Here is a 21971-nt window from a genome sequence, read left to right as displayed (position 1 = left end):
GGACGGTTGTCACCGACGACGACGACGATGACAAAGATGATTCTTGGTTCTGCCAGGAGGGCCTGCGGACGGACAATGCCTGGCCGGGATGTGATTTATGGGTATTATCCGTTTCCTTTTCGATTGTTGTCTTTGATTTCCCTCGGTGGCAATGATTCCGAGTCCGACACCAGGCGGCCCTGGCCGGGGGTCATTTCACGGAGACCGGCTTTGCAGCAGAGTTCTAAAACATGTATTTTATGCTCGAGCTCGAACATCTGGTTGACGCGTCGATGCCGTATTAAACATTTAAGGTCCCACTGCTGGAAGTGTTGATGCGTAACGGAGGCTGAAATTGAATTAACTTGTGATTGGATGCATTTTGGCCTAACCTGAAGTTCTAATTTCTAATTTCATGGTGCAAAATCTTCTAGCTAACAAATAAGAATGAGTTGATATTCAAATCTGAAAATTCATCACACAAAAGGGTAATTCTCTACCAACTCACACGAAATCGGGAAAAGTTGCCCCGACCCCTCTTCGATTTGCGTGAAACTTTGTCCTAAGGGGTAACTTTTGTCCCTGATCACGAAACCGAGGTCCGTTTTTTGATATCTCGTGACGGAGGGGCGGTACGACCCCTTCCATTTTTGAACATGCGAAAAAAAAGGAGTTTTTCAACAATTTGCAGCCTGAAACGGTGATGAGATAGAAATTTGGTGTCAAAGGGACTTTTATGTAAAATTAGACGCCCGATTTGATGGCGTACTCAGAATTCCGAATAAACGTATTTTTCATCGAAAAAAACACTAAAAAAGTTTTAAAAATTCTCCCATTTTCCGTTACTCGACTGTAAAAAAATTTGGAACATGTCATTTTATGGGAAATTTAATGTACTTTTCGAATCTACATTGTCCCAGAAGGGTCATTTTTTCATTTAGAACAAAAATTTTCATTTTAAAATTTCGTGTTTTTTCTAACTTTGCAGGGTTATTTTTTAGAGTGTAACAATGGTCTACAAAGTTGTAGAGCAGACAATTACAAAAATTTTGATATATAGACATAAGGGGTTTGCTTATAAACATCACGAGTTATCGCGATTTTACGAAAAAAAGTTTTGAAAAAGTTACTTTTTGCGTTTCTCTTTGTTTCGTCGTCCGTGTCTGTCGCGGGTGACCATGAACGGCCATGATCGATGACGACCAACTTTTTCAAAACTTTTTTTCGTAAAATCGCGATAACTCGTGATGTTTATAAGCAAACCCCTTATGTCTATATATCAAAATTTTTGTAATTGTCTGCTCTACAACTTTGTAGAACATTGTTACACTCTAAAAAATAACCCTGCAAAGTTTGAAAAAACACGAAATTTTAAAATGAAAAATTTTGTTCTAAATGAAAAAATGACCCTTCTGGGACAATGTAGATTCGAAAAGTACATTAAATTTCCCATAAAATGACATGTTCCAAAAATTTTTACAGTCGAGTAACGGAAAATGAGAGAATTTTTAAAACTTTTTTAGTGTTTTTTTCGATGAAAAATACGTTTATTCGGAATTCTGAGTACGCCATCAAATCGGGCGTCTAATTTTACACAAAAGTCCCTTTGACACCAAATTTCTATCTCATCACCGTTTGAGGCTGCAAATTATTGAAAAACACCTCTTTTTTCACATGTTCAAAAATGGAAGGGGTCGTACCGCCCCTCCGTCACGAGATATCAAAAAACGGACCTCGGATTCGTGATCAGGGACAAAAGTTACCCCTTAGGACAAAGTTTCACGCAAATCGAAGAGGGGTCGGGGCAACTGCTGTGTGAGTTGGCGGAGAATTACCCAAAAGCGTACCAGCAAAATCAGTATAAGGTTTGCATTAGCAAGCTATCTATAGAGCAATTGTACATCGTAATTCTAGCAAAGTTTTACATATTTGCGTTGATTTAACTTAGAGCAGATCCATAATTCCAAACCGATTGCTTTATTGGTAACTTTTGACTTGAGTGGATAAAGTATCTAAATTTGAGCTTCTTGATCACAAAGACCAAACACCTGTTCTAAATATGGCAAAAACGGATTGACGTACGCGCCAATTCCACAGATCGCTGCAGTAAACAATATTTCTTTTGCTCGTTTTGATTCGAGTGAGTTGAAACCTTGTAAGTTCCATTATTATCTGGGTAATTCTCTACCAACTCACACGAAATCGGGAAAAGTTGCCCCGACCCCTCTTCGATTTGCGTGAAACTTTGTCCTAAGGGGTAACTTTTGTCCCTGATCACGAAACCGAGGTCCGTTTTTTGATATCTCGTGACGGAGGGGCGGTACGACCCCTTCCATTTTTGAACATGCGAAAAATGAGGTGTTTTTCAATAATTTGCAGCCTGAAACGGTGATGAGATAGAAATTTGGTGTCAAAGGGACTTTTATGTAAAATTAGACGCCCGATTTGATGGCGTACTCAGAATTCCGAAAAAACGTATTTTTCATCGAAAAAAACACTAAAAAAGTTTTAAAAATTCTCCCATTTTCCGTTACTCGACTGTAAAAAATTTTGGAACATGTCATTTTATGGGAAATTTAATGTACTTTTCGAATCTACATTGTCCCAGAAGGGTCATTTTTTCATTTAGAACAAAATTTTTCATTTTAAAATTTCGTGTTTTTTCTAACTTTGCAGGGTTATTTTTTAGAGTGTAACAATGTTTTACAAAGTTGTAGAGCAGACAATTACAAAAATTTTGATATATAGACATAAGGGGTTTGCTAATAAACATCACGAGTTATCGCGATTTTACAAAAAAAAGTTTTGAAAAAGTTACTTTTTGCGTTTCTCTTTGTTTCGTCGTCCGTGTCTGTCGCGGGTGACCATGAATGGCCATGATCGATGACGACCAACTTTTTCAAAACTTTTTTTTCGTAAAATCGCAATAACTCGTGATGTTTATTAGCAAACCCCTTATGTCTATATATCAAAATTTTTGTAATTGTCTGCTCTACAACTTTGTAGAACATTGTTACACTCTAAAAATTAACCCTGCAAAGTTAGAAAAAACACGAAATTTTAAAATGAAAAATTTTGTTCTAGATGAAAAAATGACCCTTCTGGGACAATGTAGATTCGAAAAGTACATTAAATTTCCCATAAAATGACATGTTCCAAAATTTTTTACAGTCGAGTAACGGAAAATGGGAGAATTTTTAAAACTTTTTTAGTGTTTTTTTCGATGAAAAATACGTTTTTTCGGAATTCTGAGTACGCCATCAAATCGGGCGTCTAATTTTACATAAAAGTCCCTTTGACACCAAATTTCTATCTCATCACCGTTTCAGGCTGCAAATTATTGAAAAACACCTCTTTTTTCACATGTTCAAAAATGGAAGGGGTCGTACCGCCCCTCCGTCACGAGATATCAAAAAACGGACCTCGGATTCGTGATCAGGGACAAAAGTTACCCCTTAGGACAAAGTTTCACGCAAATCGAAGAGGGGTCGGGGCAACTGCTGTGTGAGTTGGCGGAGAATTACCCATCTTTGAAAACGGCTTATTTTCTATTGCAGCAATATTTTTTTTAGTATATGGATCGGTAAGTTTTTTGGCTGTTACAAATATTTTTTAAAGTTTTTGTCTCCCCTTCAAAAACTTCAAAATTTCAATGAAAGTGTATGTTCAAACAGCTGAAATTGCATTCCCCTTTTTCAACATTCACAAATCTTTGGAATTTTTGAAAATTTTCCATTTTCAGTACCGCGAAAAGTTGTTTTTTTCGATATAATTTTTGTTTTCGTCAAAGTCTTACATTTCTTGAAAACTCATGATTGCAAAACAATTGAACTAGTGTAAAATGCATTTCAAAACACTATTTTCATTCAAATGTTGAGATAATGGCTTGCTCCCCCCCGATCTCGGTCAGAGCCGAAGGACAAAAAGTATGATAAATATTTGCATAGGCCTTATGGGACTTTGAATAATCGAACCATGAACAATATTTTTTGGCCGTAGCAATTGGCTCGAAAAATCAGTGGCGAAACGAATATTAAAAAAAAAATCAAATTTTTATTTAACCCTCTTTTGTTGTATGAAAAACTTTACTTCTCTTGTTGTATTTTTTTTCTTGTTTCATTTTTAGTTTTTTGATTTGCATTTATCTTGTTTAGTTTATGTTTGTTTTTGGTAGTATTTGGCATATTCTACCACCTCTTATCATTACATTTTGCCTATCTATTTTTTTCATGTTTTTACAGTCCCTTTTTCAATTTTTTGCTTGTTTTTCACTATTTCTACTATAAAATGGCACCATTATCATTTAAATTGTAAAAAATGCGTAGAGGCATAGTCTGGGACACTAGAAAAATTACTGCATTTATATATTTTTACTTCAAATATAGGAAATGTTAGTAAAAATACAGCAAAAGTTAACCGCTAAAAATACATTTTTATAAACATTGGTCAAGTCACTTAAAACAAGTAAAACTTCAAACCTATATATTTTCAGAAATTTTAAAAGTTCTTCTTTTCAATGCTTTTTAATGATCAAAAATCAAAATTGGGTTGGGCTGTAGAGGGTTAACTTAGAGTGCAATCAACTGAACAAATACAATTAAATATGCATTTGCCTGCGTTTATAATCACTTTGAGTATGATTAATACTGTAAAAAATTTAAATTTTTGTAAAATTTCGATAAAAAGCAAGCAAAAACTTTTTTCTGTTAAAAATGGTTTGATGAATTCTAACATTTTTTAAATCTAATGATTGTAAAAAAGCTGCACAGATTTACAAATAATGTATTTCAACTTAAAACATATTTTTCATTAAAATGTTGAAACCATGACCAGTAATAAAAAAAATATTTGCTTTGAATTTTAATCAATTTCTTTATTTTATTCCAATGTGATTCAGAGTTTCTGAAAAAAAAAATTGTTTATTCATTATTTCAATATGACAGGGAAAGATTTAACATGTTTTATTCGGATATCTTTGATATTGCCTTTATATTGGGCAATTTGGGACTATTGTCTTAATAGGTTCAGTCGATTTACAAAATTGAATTAAAGAGAACGGTTTACAAAATTTGTGGTTTTCCCGAGCAGACGGAAATAACTGAGGAACAACATTTTTTGATATTTGAATATACTAGGCCGATAACATTTTATGTTTTTTATAACAAGATTTGTTATTCATCGTTATGATTTTTGCCTTCCTCACCTTACTGGGGAAAGGCTATAAAATCCCTCGAAAAAAGAACTTATTAATTTGACCCCCCCACCTTGGTTTTTGCAAGAAAATCTATCATTTTCATAAAGGTATTAAAAAACCTTTCCAATGAGCCCAAAACACTGAAGAACTGACAACCCTATCTAAAGTTATCAGCACTTTAGTGTTATTTATACACTTTTTGGAGGCCGGATCTCAAATATTTCAATGAAAATGATGTCCGGGTTCATCATGCGACCTGTAGTTAGTTAGATAATCGAAAGACATTTCAAATGAGCATAAAACATCGAGGATCTGACAACCCTATCAAAAGTTATTAGCACTTAAGTGTTATTAATACACTTTGTTATTGGTCTGATATTGGTTGAAAGTCAAAACAACTTTAAAAAAAAATGTTATGGAAGAATACCTTAAACTGTTATTGGGATGATCAGATTAGTTGTTCAAATAACAAAAAAAAAATAACAAATATTTGCTCGAAGAATAACTAACCACGTGGACACTTTTTTGGAAATCTCAAACCTCCCATTCCCATCGTGGACAATTTCCATACTGTCGGATCCCGGACCTGGGACCTCTCCTTCGATAGCTTCACAGCAAATAAAGTAGTAATCCAGTTGCGTGTAAAAGGCTTGGGTATAAAATAAATTTTGCATTTTCTAATGAAATTCTGTGTAATATTACACCCTGAAATATGTAGCCCATCAGTATGGGAAACCTACTTGACCGAAATGTCAAGCTCACATATGCATTTATCCTTTCCATTTTTCATCGGTCTGATGGCCGAGCGGGCTAAGGCGCCAGCCCTTACTGATGGTGCTGGGTTTGAATCCCGTCGGTTGCAACTTTTTTTTTGTGTTTACAAAAATTGTACATGCATTGTGTAATATTAAGTGTTTATTTTGACGAAGGTGATGTGCATGCTTTTGCATGCGATTTTACCATCGGATTTTTTGCTGTGTTGGTGGTCCGCATCCAACACGCCAGAGGGGAGGGGGGGGGGTTCGCTTGCCTTGGAGTTGTGCTGAATTCTGGGCCGTTTAGGGGTGGTGTTGTGCACAGAAAAAAATCATGGTAATATTACATCTGGGAAGGGGTACATCTTTTATGTCAGAAAAAAGGTGTAATTTTACCTCTGGGAATGTGTAATTTTACCACTTTTCTGGTGTAATGTCACTTTTTCAGTCTAAATCGAGGTAAAATTACATCATAAAAGAGGTAATATTCAACCTTCCAAAATTACAGCTTCCAAATTTACATTATTTTTTTCTGTGTGCCTCCAGGCCACTTCTTCCCTGGTTCCGGTCATCGCGTAGCCAAATGAAACACCCGCGGTTACATTAAACACAAAGTACACGATAACAACTTTATTTACAGCACTTAGACTAAACGATACAAGTTACACTAAACGTGTTAAAATACGGCGCGGCGCGGTCATCCTGACCGTTGGCCACCGTGGTCCAGTGGAGACTGACTGATCAGATCAGTCCCTGAACAGTTGTTACCTCCGATCCCCAACCAGCGGAGATCTCTGGGCCTTCAGCCCGTGGAGACTGGGGCCTTTTCGGAACAAGTTTACAAAACAATCACTAGAAAATTTTCCATGCTTATTACCTAACCTTTGTCAATACTGGTCAAACAAGAATTTATGCAGTCAATTATGATTGACTCAGATTTTAAATATTTTACATAAAACAACTAATTTTTTTTACAATATACAGCATAAATTGTTTTGACAACCGGTTCGAGAAACAGAAAAAAAACATTGTAAATTGAGCTAGGAAAAAAATACATAAATTTTTCTCAAATACCGGAAAATCAAGCTGGAAGATACCAAAATTATTTAACTGTTGAAAAATACATTTGGTATATCTTTCTCTGTCGATATTGAAGAGGCCGTCGAAAGCAGGAGATATCAAATTATAGAACGAAAAAGGTTATTTGAAGCAAGGGGTTGGAAACTCTTTGGGCTATAATTATTATGTTAACAAGTATACTGGAATATCGTTAGTATACTAAGTATTCCTAAGTAATATTAGAGTTTCCAGCCCCTTGATTTGAAGGGTTATCGAGCAGATCAACAGGCAAAGAGTTGACTGTATTTATAGAGTACACGTGCCGTCATGCCATCATGAATTATGAAATTAAAACACTGAAAAATTGTTACCAAATTGACAAACTTTCTAATAATAAATTTGAATACTGTCAGCAAAGGTGACATTGAATGACCAAATCACACCCTCTGACCCAATGTCACCAATGTCAATTTTAAATTATTTTAAGTTTGAACGGTATTCGTTTTGCCTCTGCAATTTGATCATTCTGTTTGTATTTTCTCTTCTTATATGTATTCATTAATGTTGCTCCATGTTTCCTTAAGCTATAAATTCAGATAATTATTCCTAATCTCAAGTAAGTATTTCGTATCGCTGTAATAGTCGTTGCTTCTTTGTTTCTCAAACATTTCAAACATTTTACAAAACAATGTCGTTTGTGTCGCGTCGTGTTTTCCTCGCAGCTTCCGCTGAATGTATTTCCGTCCGCTGTGTTTGCTATCGTCAGTTTTGCTTCTTTCTACCACTCAAACTCCTGTTTTTTCTCCTTCTTCTACTATTGTTTTTTTATTCTTCTTCTTGTTCCAACTTTCCTCACCAACCAACCAACTGTTTTGCAGAGTTGCCGCTACTAACCCACTCACGAAACGCTTCTTCTCTCTTCCCTTCTTCTCCACCCCCTCATCGGCTACACACTACACACACAATAAAAAAAACACGCATCATACACGATCGCGCACACACACTAGCACGCGTCGCTTCTCCGAGAGTGACGACGACATGGCCACGTCGATCTTCACGACGCCCCGCGGCTCCGTCGGCGGCGTCTCGCTCAGCACCCTGTCCTCGCGGGCCTCGATGCAGCATGACCACGTGCCGCACTGCTCCAGCAAGGTCGGCGTCGTAATCACCTCGTACCGGCAGTCACAGCGCAGGTAATGTACCCACCTTCCGGTTCGACCTTCACGGTTGAGAGTCCGTCGTCGTCCCACAAAGCGCGCGGATGTAACCTGTTCCACCTGTTCGACGTGTTTGTTCTCGTTTCCTGGCTGGCCCGACATCTTGTGCTCTCTTTCTCTCGACTGCGCTACTACTACTCTTTCCTCTCGTTCCGTGTCCGTGTTTTTGTTCCGGCGGCCGCCAGAGCCGGTTCCGGCGGTGCCTGCATCAAGGCTAGGATGCGATGTATTTTCGTTTTTTTTTTGTTTTGAGTGTGTTTGTTTTATTGTATAAAAACTGTAAACTGTGGTCAAACGGGATACGATTGAACGACCTACGTTGTTCTGTATTTGAAAAAAGTCAAGTATGACATCTAGAAAGTTATTAGAAAAATTCTAAATGTCCATGAAATTAGAAGTCTAATCAACTGAAAACAATCTAAAATGCATTTTTCTGCATTGATAATTATATTTAGCATGTTTGGGTTAGATTTTTTTTTCTATGAAATTCCGATGTCCAGCACAGCAAAGAAAATATTTTCGCAGAAAATAAAAAAAAAGGAAGTAGACTTTATAGCTATCGGCCACTATTGCTAGTACACCATATTCTTTTTTTAAGTCACCTTTTTTTAAACGATTCTCGATCTACGCAACTTTTTTAAGTCATGACTTAAAAATAGAATGTCCATGACTTAAATTAAAAATATGACTTAGATTAAGAATATTTGGGATTTAGTAACTTTTCGGAGAATTTTCAAAATGATACATTGTATGTATTGTATTTTGTTAAGAAATGTTATTAAAACATTTTATCATGGTTTTGGAACTCCTGGGATGTTCTAGTCCATCCGAAACTTCCGCAAATGTTGTGCAACAGGCTTACCAAAGAAACAAGTAGAAACTTCAAGATTTTGATAACGGATCCTATCCAGACTGCTTCAGTGAGTGTGGTAGGCTACAGATCATTATTGTAACAACTTATTGGGATGATCTGGGTCATCCAAAAACTCCCTGGAGTTAAGATCTGTGGGTCTACCGCCGTAACAAGCAAGAGGTTGACGGTTTTTGACCCCGGAACATATCCGCATAGCTTCAGTGAGTATGGTAGACTACTTTGCTGATGTGTTGAGATGTTCTGGGACATCCAAGAATTCCCTGGAGTTAAGATCTGTGGGTCTACCGCCGTAACAAGCAAGAGGTCGACGATTTTTGACCCCGGAACATATCCGCATAGCTTCAGTGAGTATGGTAGACTACTTTGCTGGGGTGTTGGGATGTGTTTGGATGTCCTGGGTCATCCAAAGACTTTCTAGAGTTAAGATCTGTGAATCTACCGCCCTAACGAGCAAGAAGTCGACGGTTTTTGACCCCGGAATGTATCCGCATAGCTTCAGTTAATATGGTAGACTGCTTTGCTGTTGTGTTGGGATGCTATGGGACATCCAAGGACTGCCTGGAGTTAAGATCTGTTGGTCTACCACCGTAACAAGTCAGAGGTCGACGGTTGTTGACCCCGGAACATATCCGCATAGCTTCAGTGGGTACGGTAGACTAGTTTGCTGATGTGTTGGGATGTTCTGAGACATCCAAGGACTTTCTGGAGTTATGATCAAGAGGTCGACGTTTTTGACCTTGGGAAATATCCGCAGAGCTTCAGTGAGTTTGATAGAAAAATAAAACATTTTAAGTAGTTGCAGATTCCAAAAGTACATTAAATTTCCTACATAATGACATATAAAAAAATACAGTCAAACAACGAAAAAAGGCAGATTTTTTTTTTCGATGTAGATTACGTTTCTTTTGGAATTCTGAGTACGCCATCGCATCGGGAGTCCATTTTTACATAAAAGTGTTTTGGACACCAAATTTCCAAACGATCACCATTTCAGGCTGAAAATTATAGAAAAAACATCTTTTTTTGAATGTTCAAAAATGGAAGGGGTCGTACCGCCCCTCCGTCATGAGATATCGAAAATTTGAGCTCGCCCTAGTCACATTTTATATTTTTAGTAGGCCATAAAAGCCTATTTAGGTTGGATGAGGGTTTTCAGAACCCTGAAAAAACCTGTAATTTTAAAAATGTAACTAGGGCGTGATTAGGGACAAAAGTTGCCTCTTGAGACATAGTTTCATGCAAATGACACGGACGGCAACATAAAACGAGGAATGAAAAATTTGTAAACACAGAAAAAATATTCCTGATCGAGTCCATCGATCAAAACAAATGTGTTCATTCGTTAAACGAATCAGGGAATTTTTAACTTGTTTCATACAATGAATTCTGACCACGCCTGACACTTCAAGCTGTAGAGGCCGAAGCAGATATGTCATTGAGTTAGTTTGTCAAAGGTCCCAGGGTCTATTCCCGAAGGTGACACTTTTTGTTTTTTGTTTTAATTGATGAATTTTGTTTATGGAAATTAACACGAAGGGAATAGTTCACTCGGCAATCTTAAGCTGTGGTACCACAATTCTCTCGGTTCGTGGTCATCATTCTCTCGACGAGTGCTGCCGAGTTTTGGGTGAAGACCATTGCTTTGGGTCATTCTCCGCCAACTCACACAGCAGTTGCCCCGACCCCTCTTCGATTTGCGTGAAAATTTGCTCTAAGGGGTTATTTTGGTTCCTGATCACGAATCCGAGGTCCATTTTTCGATATTTCGTGACGGTGGGGCGGTACGACCCCTTTCATTTTTCGGGTTTTTTACTAAGACACGTTTTTTAGTGTTTTGTAGCTCGCAACCATTAAGAGATGGAAATTTGGTGTCAAAGGGACTTTTGTGTAAAATTAGACGCCCAATTTGATGGCGTACTCAGAATTCCGAAAAAAACGTATTTTTCATCAAAAACCCCGATTTAATCCCACCAGGGGTGAGATAGAGCCTTTCTTACTAAAGAATATAACTTCTTTCAATTCATAACATCGACTTGATACAAAAAAACTTATGATGAAAGCAAGGTATTATTAATGATGTGTTTTTTAAAAGAAATTGAAAACGCAATTTTCACCAATAGAATATTTTTAATCTTACAAATTCTTAATCAAACAAGAGTTTATGACAAACGCTAGCATAGCTAGCTTCCAATCCACAAGTGACGACACACACCGCAGTTTTGGTTTTCAAGTTTTGGTACGAGCCCAAAAACCGAACAAAGCAGGCGCAAAGCAAAATCGAGTTAACCGCACAGTGGGAAGCTTGCCATTCAGCATCTACGAAAGTGAGAGAGTCAGAGATAGCTATTTTTACAACCGCACCACTACACACTCAATCGCAATACCTTAGGTAGATAGCCATTGGCGTCGCGAGCATTAAAAACTTTGAAAACGATATAAAGCTTAGAAGCTTCGAAAGCTCCTATTGGAATCCAATGAACTCTGTTAAATAAACTTACGAAATCACGACAAAATGAAGCCTACTTAAAGGCGATTTTAAGTGCACACAGGAAACAAATTGTTTGTACCCGGATGAATGTCCTATGTCAAAAAAGTTTTTGCATAAACATTGGACAGTTATGCAAAAACGGACAGAGCAAAAGAAACCGAAAAGCTACGATATCTTACATGTTGAAGGAAACATCGGTAGACAAGCTACTACAAACGAGTATAAGTCCAGCCAAAACATATATGCGCCAGCATTCTAGCGTAAGTATTCGAAGCTCAATTTGACAACTTGGCGACGAAGCGTCGCAGATCAATGCAGTGTGATTTTTTGACGATTTTTCGGATTAAAATTCATGCTGAATCGACATATTTACGAAGATGGAAATGACGTCTAGCCTTAAAGTAAAACCTATACCTTTCTTTAGTAAGAAAGGCAAAAAAGTTAAAAAATAGCCACAACAATCGTCATTCTTATGCAAAAAAAAAACAGTTTCAAAAGCACACGATTGAGTTTTTGGGGTTAAAAATTCGAAAAACTGGTCACAAATTGTCAAAATTATCACATTTTCAAAAAACTTTTTAGTAAAATTCTGATAACTCGTGAAGAATACATGCAAACCCCTTATGTCTATATATCAAAATTTTTTGTCTGCTCTACAACTCTGTAGAACATTGTTACACTCTTAAATGTAACCCTTCGAAGTTAGAAAAAAACACGTAATTTTAAAATGAAAAAAAAAAAAAATGTTCTAAAAGAAAAAAATGATCCTTCTCTTGGAATCTTCTCTTGGATTCGTGATCAGGGACCAAATTTACGCCTAAGAGCAAAGATTCACGAAATTCGAAGAGTGGTTGGGGCAACTTTGTCCGATTTCGTGTGAGTTGGTGGAGAATTACCTTATTTTAAACCAGCATTGAAATTAAATAATTTGGCATTTTAAATTGGCCAAAATGATTCCAAAGCGGTTCTGTTTTTTTGTGCATTCAGTGAGTGTCATGTAGTGATTTCAAATGTATCAGATCGCCAAAATTAAGTTCTTGAAATAGTCTTTATTCGATTGTAAAAGTGTCCTAGTTGTTAAAGAGGTCAATAATTGAATTATTCCTTTTTAAATATCAAGGAAAGGATTACCTGAACATTTCAATGATTTTTGAAACAAATTAATGAAGTGACTTAATTTTCGAAATTTAGGAAATTAATAATTTCAGAACAATAATCAGAAAGGTAGAACCATATTGTGACAGCATTGAAATTGCAGTAGTTGATTATGCATTGCATTTAAAAAAGCAACTGCTCCTTTCATTTTACATTCAATGAATAATACATTATAAACGCAAAACATTGGACAAACAATAAAATGCAAGTCCAGTCCAGTTGACCACAGCTTACAGTTTGTTTTCTTCAGCAACGATCTTTTATTCGCATTCAAACTTTTACGGAACAATTTCCCTCCTTAGTTTTTGCTTCTCCCTTTATCCCAATCCACAATTGTTTCGTGAAATCCCCCTTTTTCGCCTCACAAACTTTCTCGAAAATCATTATGACTATGTTGAACATCGCATCGGGTGTGCGCTTTTCTGCGCATTCATTTCCTTTCCTTCTTCTCTCTCTCTCTCTCTCTCTCTCTCTCTCTGTTGATTCACTTTGCAAGTGGAAAATTGTTTTCCAACATTTCAGTTTTCACTCTTTGCGGCAAAAAAAAACAAAATACTTTTTCCGCTTTCCGGGGGTTTGTTTTACGCTCCGGAATTGTGTTTTCTTTGGTCACTAGTCGTTTCCGTTTCCGTGTTCTCTTGGCGCGCCGCTGTAATTGATTTCCCCCTGGAGCAGAAAAGCGTATTGATTGTGAGCGTTTTTTTTTCGTCCGCGCTTTTCCTGTCACGACTCTGACGATCGCGAGAGTTGTGCCACACGTCCCTGGAGATTGAGATGACAGATCTGGGGTTGGGTACAGGTTGGAATGAGACATAAAAATCTAATCATTGATTGCGGATTGCATCATCGTTTTGTTAGCATAGCATGATGGGTAAGGAGAATAGATTACTGTACAATGAAATATTTTAAACTCATTCAAACAGATAATTTTGTTTTATTTTGACGCTTTAGATAATTTGGTGTGATCGTAATTTGTTTGACTTAGAATAAAGTAGTTTTAACTATAAAAAAAGAATAACTAGCATAAAGGAGTTTTCACAGATTCTTTGAATATTGAGTTTTTTTAAAAATGTGTTTTTTTGTGAAAATCGTTGAAAATCGTAATATTTTCAACCTCCCTAGTTGAGAAAAGAAATCTGTTTTAATCTAATCTAATCTAGCTCAGCCATTAATTAACATTTGTAGAGCGCCATTGCAATAGAATGCATTGAAACATCACAAGCTTTGTTCTAAAACTCAATCCTTCGTTCAGAAAACTGATTTTCGAGTTTTGCTGAGATACTTTCTCTAAATTTGGTCATAGAAGGCGTAGATTGTGAGATAAAATGTTGGTGTCTTCGACAAAGTTGCTTGGATACGCAAGGCCAACAACTATCTACAAGACAAAAAAATCCCAAAAATATTCCAGAAAAGTAAGATATCCAAAATCTCCCTTATAGTGAACCACCCTAATTTTCAACCAAATCAAAAATTGTGTGTGTGTGTGTGTGTGCAACCAACCAAACGGGACCACGCGGTCGCTTCTTACAAATTGAGTTGTTTCCATGTATTTTTAGATCGACATTCTATACATGCAAATAACTCGCATAGGCATTTGGAAGGTGTTAGCTCTGCCGAGCTTTGGTGACCCATTTCTACGCTGGCTAGCCGAGCGCGAGGTACTTCAGCTTTATCGACAAGCCCCGCCCTGAAGAACGTTTGGACCAATCGGATTCAAACGTTATTTAGCGCGTATATAGTTGACCCAAGTAACAATTTCAGTTTTGTAATAGTCTCAAAGAGTTTCTGTAGAATTCTTAAGAAAGTTCAAATGAAATGCTTTATGGTCCTACATGCTGAGTTAAATATCAGTAAAATCAACATTAAAGCCAAAATGGACTATTTTAGGAGGTTATCAAGAGTATTTTTGAGGAGCATGTTAAAACTTACCAGTTTTAATGTGTGCTTTATAAATACATTATAGAGCTCTTCAAAACAAGATTAAAACTGCTTGGCTTGGAAAAAGGTTTTGTTGAAGTGTAATTATTCTTGAATGCTATATCAGAGCATGAAGTATTTATTTATTTGTTTTGCAGTAAAACCAAAAGGTTGTATATCAGAGGGAATGACATACAAGTTTACTTGATTAAAATAAATTATTCTTATACGCAAATACAATTACTGATGGCAGAAGATAATAATTTGGCAATATTATTTATTGTAACTAAGAAATATTTGTTGAAGTTTATACTTATAATAAGCCACAACAGTTATGCCAAAAAAAAATCATCGACCAATTTTCAAAGATTGCTCGAAAAATTAGTGTGAGCACTTTCAATTCTCTGAAAAAAAGTTGAGATTTTTTCAAAAACTAATAATTTTTGCTTGTTGTTGCTTCCAAATTCAATATAGCTGCGGTTTTTGCCCCTTGCTTCTTTCAGCAATATGGCGAAATTGGATAAGTATAAATGCTCTTCATTAAATATTTTTTAAATCTATTCATTCTTGAGCAGTTCTGCCTCAAAACTAGCCAGAACATACCAGATTTATAAAATACTTATAAGGGCTTTAATCAGAACCAAAATGTTTTATCATGGTTTTCTACAAGATTAAATCGCACATGGCAGGACCTTAGCGCATGCAACTTTTTCAGTGCAAGTAGATCGGCTTCGATGGTGGAGAAATTGAATTTCAAAATAACTGAATAAAAAAACAGAAAGGTTTTTTGCTTTTTAACGATATTTATTCATTCTAAAAACACACAGCATGAACACACATAAGATCACTTAATGAAGAACCAACTGACGCAACTTTATTCGTGTAGCTTTATAAACACTGTCCTTATTATCACTATTGTTAAGTGATCGTCGCAACATTCACCGCAGTTTTTGTACTTTTCACTTCACTTACACAATTAGACAGCACAAAAAGACCATATTATTGATTGAAATAGTTATTCACAAAAAAATACAGAAAACTGCAACAATAGCACAAATGACACCTTGAGCGCAACTGTCAATTATTGGGCGTAACAATACAGAAAACTAGATCTGATGGGTTTTATTGAAGACTAATTTAGGAATATAAAGTTTTATGGATAGCCTTTTATAAACCTTAAGTATTTATGCCAGTCCTTGTTAAATCTCAAAAGTCGTTAGCAACACGGGAAATGGTGGATAAGCATTTTAACTTCTGGAACTATTTTACAAGTTTCGATACAAAAGGTAACACTTTCACAAAACAAAGCTGGCTTCCCGGTTAACTTTTAACCCTACGGGATTTGTTAAATAGTTACCTGTTGTTTAAGAATTTGCAAAACAGTTCCAGCTATCAAAATGCTTTTGCGACCTTTCCAAATGATGCTCCAGACGTGTTCCCCAAAAAATATCAACCTGCACACTTTATCGGAAATGAATTCATATTATTATCTTTTGATATAGAATTATTTCCCACAATGTAAGAACCGCAGGCGGAGTCGGATGTGTTTAGACAGGTGAAAACAAATTCACTAAATCTTTAAAAGCACTTTTTTGGAGCCAATTCCAAGGCACACAACAGCAATAACTATTTCAGAAAAATATTATATATTATTCTCTTCATCAAAACTAAAACACAATAAGAAACAACAAAAAGCCATTTTTATTACACTTTGAACGTAGCAATGAATAATCTAACTGAATATTCATGAATAATTGTTTAGGGAACAGCTTCACGTTCTGCACCGAACGAAGTTGCAGAGACACTGACAGTTTAAGTCTTACAGGATTGTAAAAATGCTCTTTGAAGACGGGACTGATTTAAGGCAGACTTCGTTAAAGTTATTTGGCAACAAAACAACCTCTTGAAGAAAGTTTAAAGTGTAAGGAATAAAACCAAATTAAAACCTAATATATAATTCTTAACATAATCTAGAAGAAATCTTGAAACTATTATTAAGTTTTGTGACCATAAAACAAGTAGGTTTTAATCAAAGCCTTTGTAATACTTTATTGCACTTTTTAAAACTTTAATAAAAACTTATAAGAATACTAAGCATATCATTTGTTACTTGGGTGATAGTAACAGTATTTCTAATTCCAGTCATAGCTCACCAAGTCGCGAAGGCATAGTGGTTAGCATTTTTGCTTACCAATCCAAAGGACGGGGGATCGAACCCCGACTCGAGTCGCTTTGATTTTTCGTTCATGTTCAGAGTTTCAAGATTTATATTTCCTATACTTTCTCGTTGGGAGCAGATGGGAATCGAACCCAGGACCATTCGCTTACAAAGCGAACACCGTGACCAGTAAGCCACGGCCGCTCCTATTTTCAACCAAATCAAAAATTGCCCCTTTATTAGCAACAACTCAACTTTGAAGACACCAAAGCTCCAAAATTTCCCCATTTTTCGGAAAATCCATTTCCACTTAATTTAGCGATCTGAACCAATGACTTTTTGAACGACCACAACGAGAGGGCCACCCATAAACCACGTGGACACTTTTTTGAAGTCTCCTATATGGGATATGGGAAACATTGATTATAATCCAATGAAAAATCATCCAAACTTCAAAAAATTATAGTGTTTTGGAATCGGGATGATGTCAGCTATCCATTGCAGTTATAATTACATGAATTTTTTTCACAATTTACCTATTTCAGTATTTTGAGAATGCTATGTTTCTCAAAAAAAAAACAAATATCGAATGATCGTGATTTTTGCATAAGTTTCGAATGTAATATTTTTTTAAATGCAAAATATTTTTACATAATTACGTATTTTTTTTAAAGTATTCAAAATTTTGGTTTTTTTTTGCAATTTGGGCAACTTTTGAAGTTAGGAATTTTTACATACATTTCGAAAGTTAATTTTTTTTTATTAAATACTCAAAATTTTCAAAGAACTACGTATTTTTTGAAAAAAAAAAAACTCAAAATTTCAGTTTTTATAATATGGGCATCAAATGATCTAGTTTTTTCATACATTTTGAAAATACAAAAAAAAATAAAATACTAAAACAAATAAGACAACTACGTTTTTACCAAAAACAAAACATAAAATTTCAGTTTTACAATATGGGTATCAAATGATCAGGATTTTTCATGCATTTCGAAAATACAAAAAAAAAACCATAAAACTACACATTTTCAAAAAAGTACTCAAAATTTTAGTTTTTAACTGAACTGACTGAAATTTGGAGTATTTTTTTCAAAAACACGTAGCTTTGTGAATATCTGGAGTAGTTTCAAAAAAATGTGTTATTACTTTCGAAATGTAAGGTATTTGTCTCTATTTTGGGCCTTGTACCTATTTAGGGTCTACCAAACTTAATTTAACAAAATTGAGCATTTCACCAAATCTTGATAATGATAATGATACGTGCAGTCATAATCTTCATTTTCGTGGGCAAGAATAATTTACTTTTTCCTCCTAAATTAGAAATGAAGCAATAAAAATAGCACTCTTCACTTTTTCCTTGGCAAATCGCTAGTTGCCCATAAGGTCGAAAATTTTCACCATTTTTGCTTACCGCTTGTTGACACTCAGATTAACGGCTTTCATCGTTCAGCACACGAATGAGAGCCGTCCCCCGAATCTCCAATCACCGGCAATATGTTTTTTTGGTGGGTTGCCCAATCCCGTTGCAAAAACAATCACTAAACTGATACCAAATCATTAAAATAACTGATAACTGCTTCGAGATTTCAACCAATCAGAAGGTAGGCTGAAAATATGCACAAAGAAGGTCGTATGCTAGAAGTAATATCCCCAAAATAGGGACAAAAACTGTTTTAGTTTCTCGGGCTTATACAGAAATATAATGTATTTTCGTCAAAAAAGTGGTTAAGTAAGAGCATTAGCATTAAAAACCAACTTATTTATGTAATACAAGCAAGGCTGCCTATAGCAGCCTTTGAGAATACATCAAATAAAAAGTGCGCTCGGTTTAGTAGGCCAAAAATAGGGACACATACCCTATAAAACCCAATCATTTGAGGCCCATATTGTAAAAAAACTGAAAAAATAGGATTATTATCTAAAATACGTAGTTTTGTGAAAATCTCTAGTTTAAAAAAAATGTGTTATTATTTTAGAAATGTTTGAAAAAATCCCGATCAATAATTGCCCATATTGTAAAAGCTGAAATTCTGAGTGTTTTTTCTTCGAAAATACGTAGTTTTGTGAAAATGTTGAGTATTAAAAAAATATTACTTCCGAAATTTATGAACAAATCCCGATCATTTGATCATTTGAAGCGGTTCTTGAAATATTTTTTCATCGAATCAGGTGTTTAATTATTCAAAAAAAAAAAACAACTTTTAGTTAAAATTATCTATTTTCTCACGGTAAGTGCGACAACTGGCCAAAGGGATTTCAGGTGAGAACGCATCTGACCACTCTTTAGTCACCAAGCTGTGGTGGCCGAACCAGTTATGTCATTGGGTTAGTCTGTCAAAGGTCCTTGCTTCGATTCCCGTAGTCGACACTTTTTGTTTTTTTGTTTTGACGGATGAACTTTTTTTTTGCAAATGAACCTCCTCGAAGGAATAATTCTCTCGCCCATCTCGAGCTTTGTTCTCTGTGTCCGTGAATGGTACCACTATTCTCTCAACTCGAAGCCATTATTCTCTAGGACGAGTGCTGCCCAGTTTTGGGTGTAGCTATTTGAAGTTAGCATTTTCAAAAAACGGATGCCACTATATCTCAACACTGATTTGACCAAATCGGCTCATAATTTTGGTGAATTATCAAAAAGTTAATTTGAAAATAAGATATTTTTTTTTTACAGTATTGATTTTTTTTAAAGCAATATTTCAAAATCGGACTTCGCCATGGACACGAGATATGTCTTGAGAGTCTTCACTCAAAGTTTCAGCCCATTTGGTTTTTCCTATCTCGAGATATCGTGGCACCCGTAAATCAAACGCTCACACGCTTTGCGCATGTCAAAATGTTGAGCTTAAATTGTCTCTTGCTCTGTTTAAAAATAAAATATCTTCACGAACTTTCAGGAGCGATTGAAACCCATCTTTTCAATAGATCTGGTATTAAAAAAAAATGGAATTTTGCGATTTTCTACATGTATAAAAGTAAATATCATTAAAAAATGTTTTTAATGCATAATTTTTCATCTAAAATAATTTTTTATAAGATTATTAGCCATTCTAATTTCTAACCCCATAATCAATCACATCACCCACTGATTTGCTGCTGCAGTACACCGGCTGGAACTGATAATTAAAGTTGAACTTTCAAACTGCGGCTGAACGTCCCTCATCGTCACGCTGACTGCAAGGTCACCCCTCACTATACCCTACAAGACCCAAGCAAGGCCGGATAATTAAAACACTGGCGAAGAAAAGTTTAGCCAAAAGTCTTTGCCGCAAAGTTTACACTTGGGATTGGTTCCGCTCCTGCCCCAACCAGAAAAAAAGAGTCCAACAACCGCAGCAGCAGGCAACGGGGTTCCGGGATTTGGCACACCCTTTTTCGGATTTTGGCCACCCCTTTACGGTTTGGAAATTAGACAAATTAAATAAAAAAAAGGATGCTGATTGTTCTTTTGGTTGTTTTCTGTTTGAAAATTTTTGAGGCAAAAGTTTAATTATGTTTCGGAAAAGTTTCGAGGCTTTCTTTAATCGAACAAACACAGCCAGTGTTACGTCATCTGGCGACGTAGCCTCCGTTACAAACCGCCGAACTCTTCGCCCGAGGTTCCAGAAAAATACGACGCAGCTCTAAAGTGGTCGGCCACACCCAGTACCACCGGAGGGATCGTTATCAAACGCATCGGCAATAGCGAAAGAAGAGAAATAGTAGGAATAAGAAGTGATCTTGAACTTGAAATGAGTAGGCCTTTGTAATAGCTTCTATTGTATCTCCAAAGTACTACACCGAGGACGCGCTGTTAAAAGCTGGACTAAGATCGTAGAATATTGTGCATGCCAGTGACCTAAATTTACGATCGCAGGTGAAAAAAGCATACTATATGTTGTACACGCTGCGGTACTTATATTTTTGACCCCCATTCTAGCCCTACTGCGCGTTGTACCCCAGAACAAATTGTGCGCCACGCTAATATGATCCCCGTAGATCGAGCGCAATAATTAGGTAACGATTAGGCTAGATTTGTTGATTTTTGCGCCCTCACACTTATACTATCGTCCTCGTAGAAATTGAATTCCCCTCGTGCGAGGCATCCCAGCCGATGAACGGCTTAGAAAAGTATAAATATTAAGGTAATTTCTCTAAATTCAATCCCTAAACAAGAGCTACATGCAAATCTATTGTTCTAACAGTAAGCCACAACCTCGCTGTTGGACCTACCGTCAGTGCATGCATTCCGGCCGTTGAACGGTTATAAAGGGCATAAACGTAAGTTCGTTCAAACTTTTCCCTAATGCTGGATTGATCAACTGAATTTGTATTTGTAGGGAAAATTTAATCACGTCAGAATAAACGGATTCAAATTTGTGGAAAACTCTGTTACTTGACCACTTCTCGTAACAGCCAGTGTTGCTAATTGCATAATTAAACTTGTCTGGTGTAAGGGGATGGGGAGGGTGACAAGCAGTGGTCGGGTTGTACCAGGAGTTGTTGTAATAAGAAGCAAATCTTCCAAATGGCAACCAATTATCTTGGAAGTGCTTTACTGGATCTTTGGTCCAATGGGGCATCATCAATCTTAGGGAAGGGCTGGTAAAACAGTTTGCTCCGTAACAATGGTTACAAGAAAGTCTTTTGAGTTAATCTATATGAAATTAAATTACAGATGCTTTGACTGTCTTTTGAAACTTTTTTAAATGTTAAGGAAAAAGAAATAAATTTGTTTTTTCTTGCTGATTTATCTTTCCTTAAAAAAAAGTTCACATTTACTGTTTCTCAGAGAACTGTTGAAACGCAGCCAACCAAGAAACGTTCGTCTTCACTAAGATGCAATAAATATGTTTCACTTCATTTTGCCATTCCTCAAAAATTTAAAACACCAGCAGACCTCCATCCAAAACCAACAATTTTCCTTGAAGAAGCACGAAAAACCAAGATGAGCGATGGACCGAACAGAGTTTTCTTTGCTTTTCCCCCCAAATTTCGAGTCTGGAAGGATGTTGTAGACGGTGACGAGCTTGAGCTCATGTTCCTGGACTTTTTCACTCCCTATCTCCAGAGAGGGGCTGGAGTGTTGTCCTGTTCAACCGCAAGATTTATTGCTTGCAGGACGATGAAACGAATTTCGAAGCATAAATCTTGCTTCAACTAGTTGCAAAACCCCCAAAAAATGGCGAAACAGTC

At 36.2% G+C, this 21971-nt stretch overlaps 1 protein-coding gene across 8 annotated transcripts in view; it reads left to right on the top strand.

Annotated features, from left to right (window-relative positions):
• LOC120425707 (ras-specific guanine nucleotide-releasing factor 2-like) overlaps nt 1-21971 on the top strand; it is a 420283-nt gene that overhangs the window by 111541 nt on the left and 286771 nt on the right. For 6 of the 8 annotated variants that reach the window (XM_052709833.1, XM_052709832.1, XM_052709834.1 and 3 more), the window contains one exon: nt 7995-8180. The exons of the other annotated variants lie outside the window; for them this stretch is intronic. In XM_052709833.1, the coding sequence (XP_052565793.1) occupies nt 7995-8180 (186 nt within the window). The remainder of the gene's footprint in view (nt 1-7994; nt 8181-21971) is intronic. 8 annotated transcript variants of the gene reach the window in all.

Source organism: Culex pipiens, chromosome 3 (genome assembly GCF_016801865.2).
Source record: "Culex pipiens pallens isolate TS chromosome 3, TS_CPP_V2, whole genome shotgun sequence".
NCBI lineage: Eukaryota > Metazoa > Arthropoda > Insecta > Diptera > Culicidae > Culex > Culex pipiens.
Note: the sequence above shows the minus strand (reverse complement) of the source record. Positions and strands in the feature narration are given on the sequence as shown.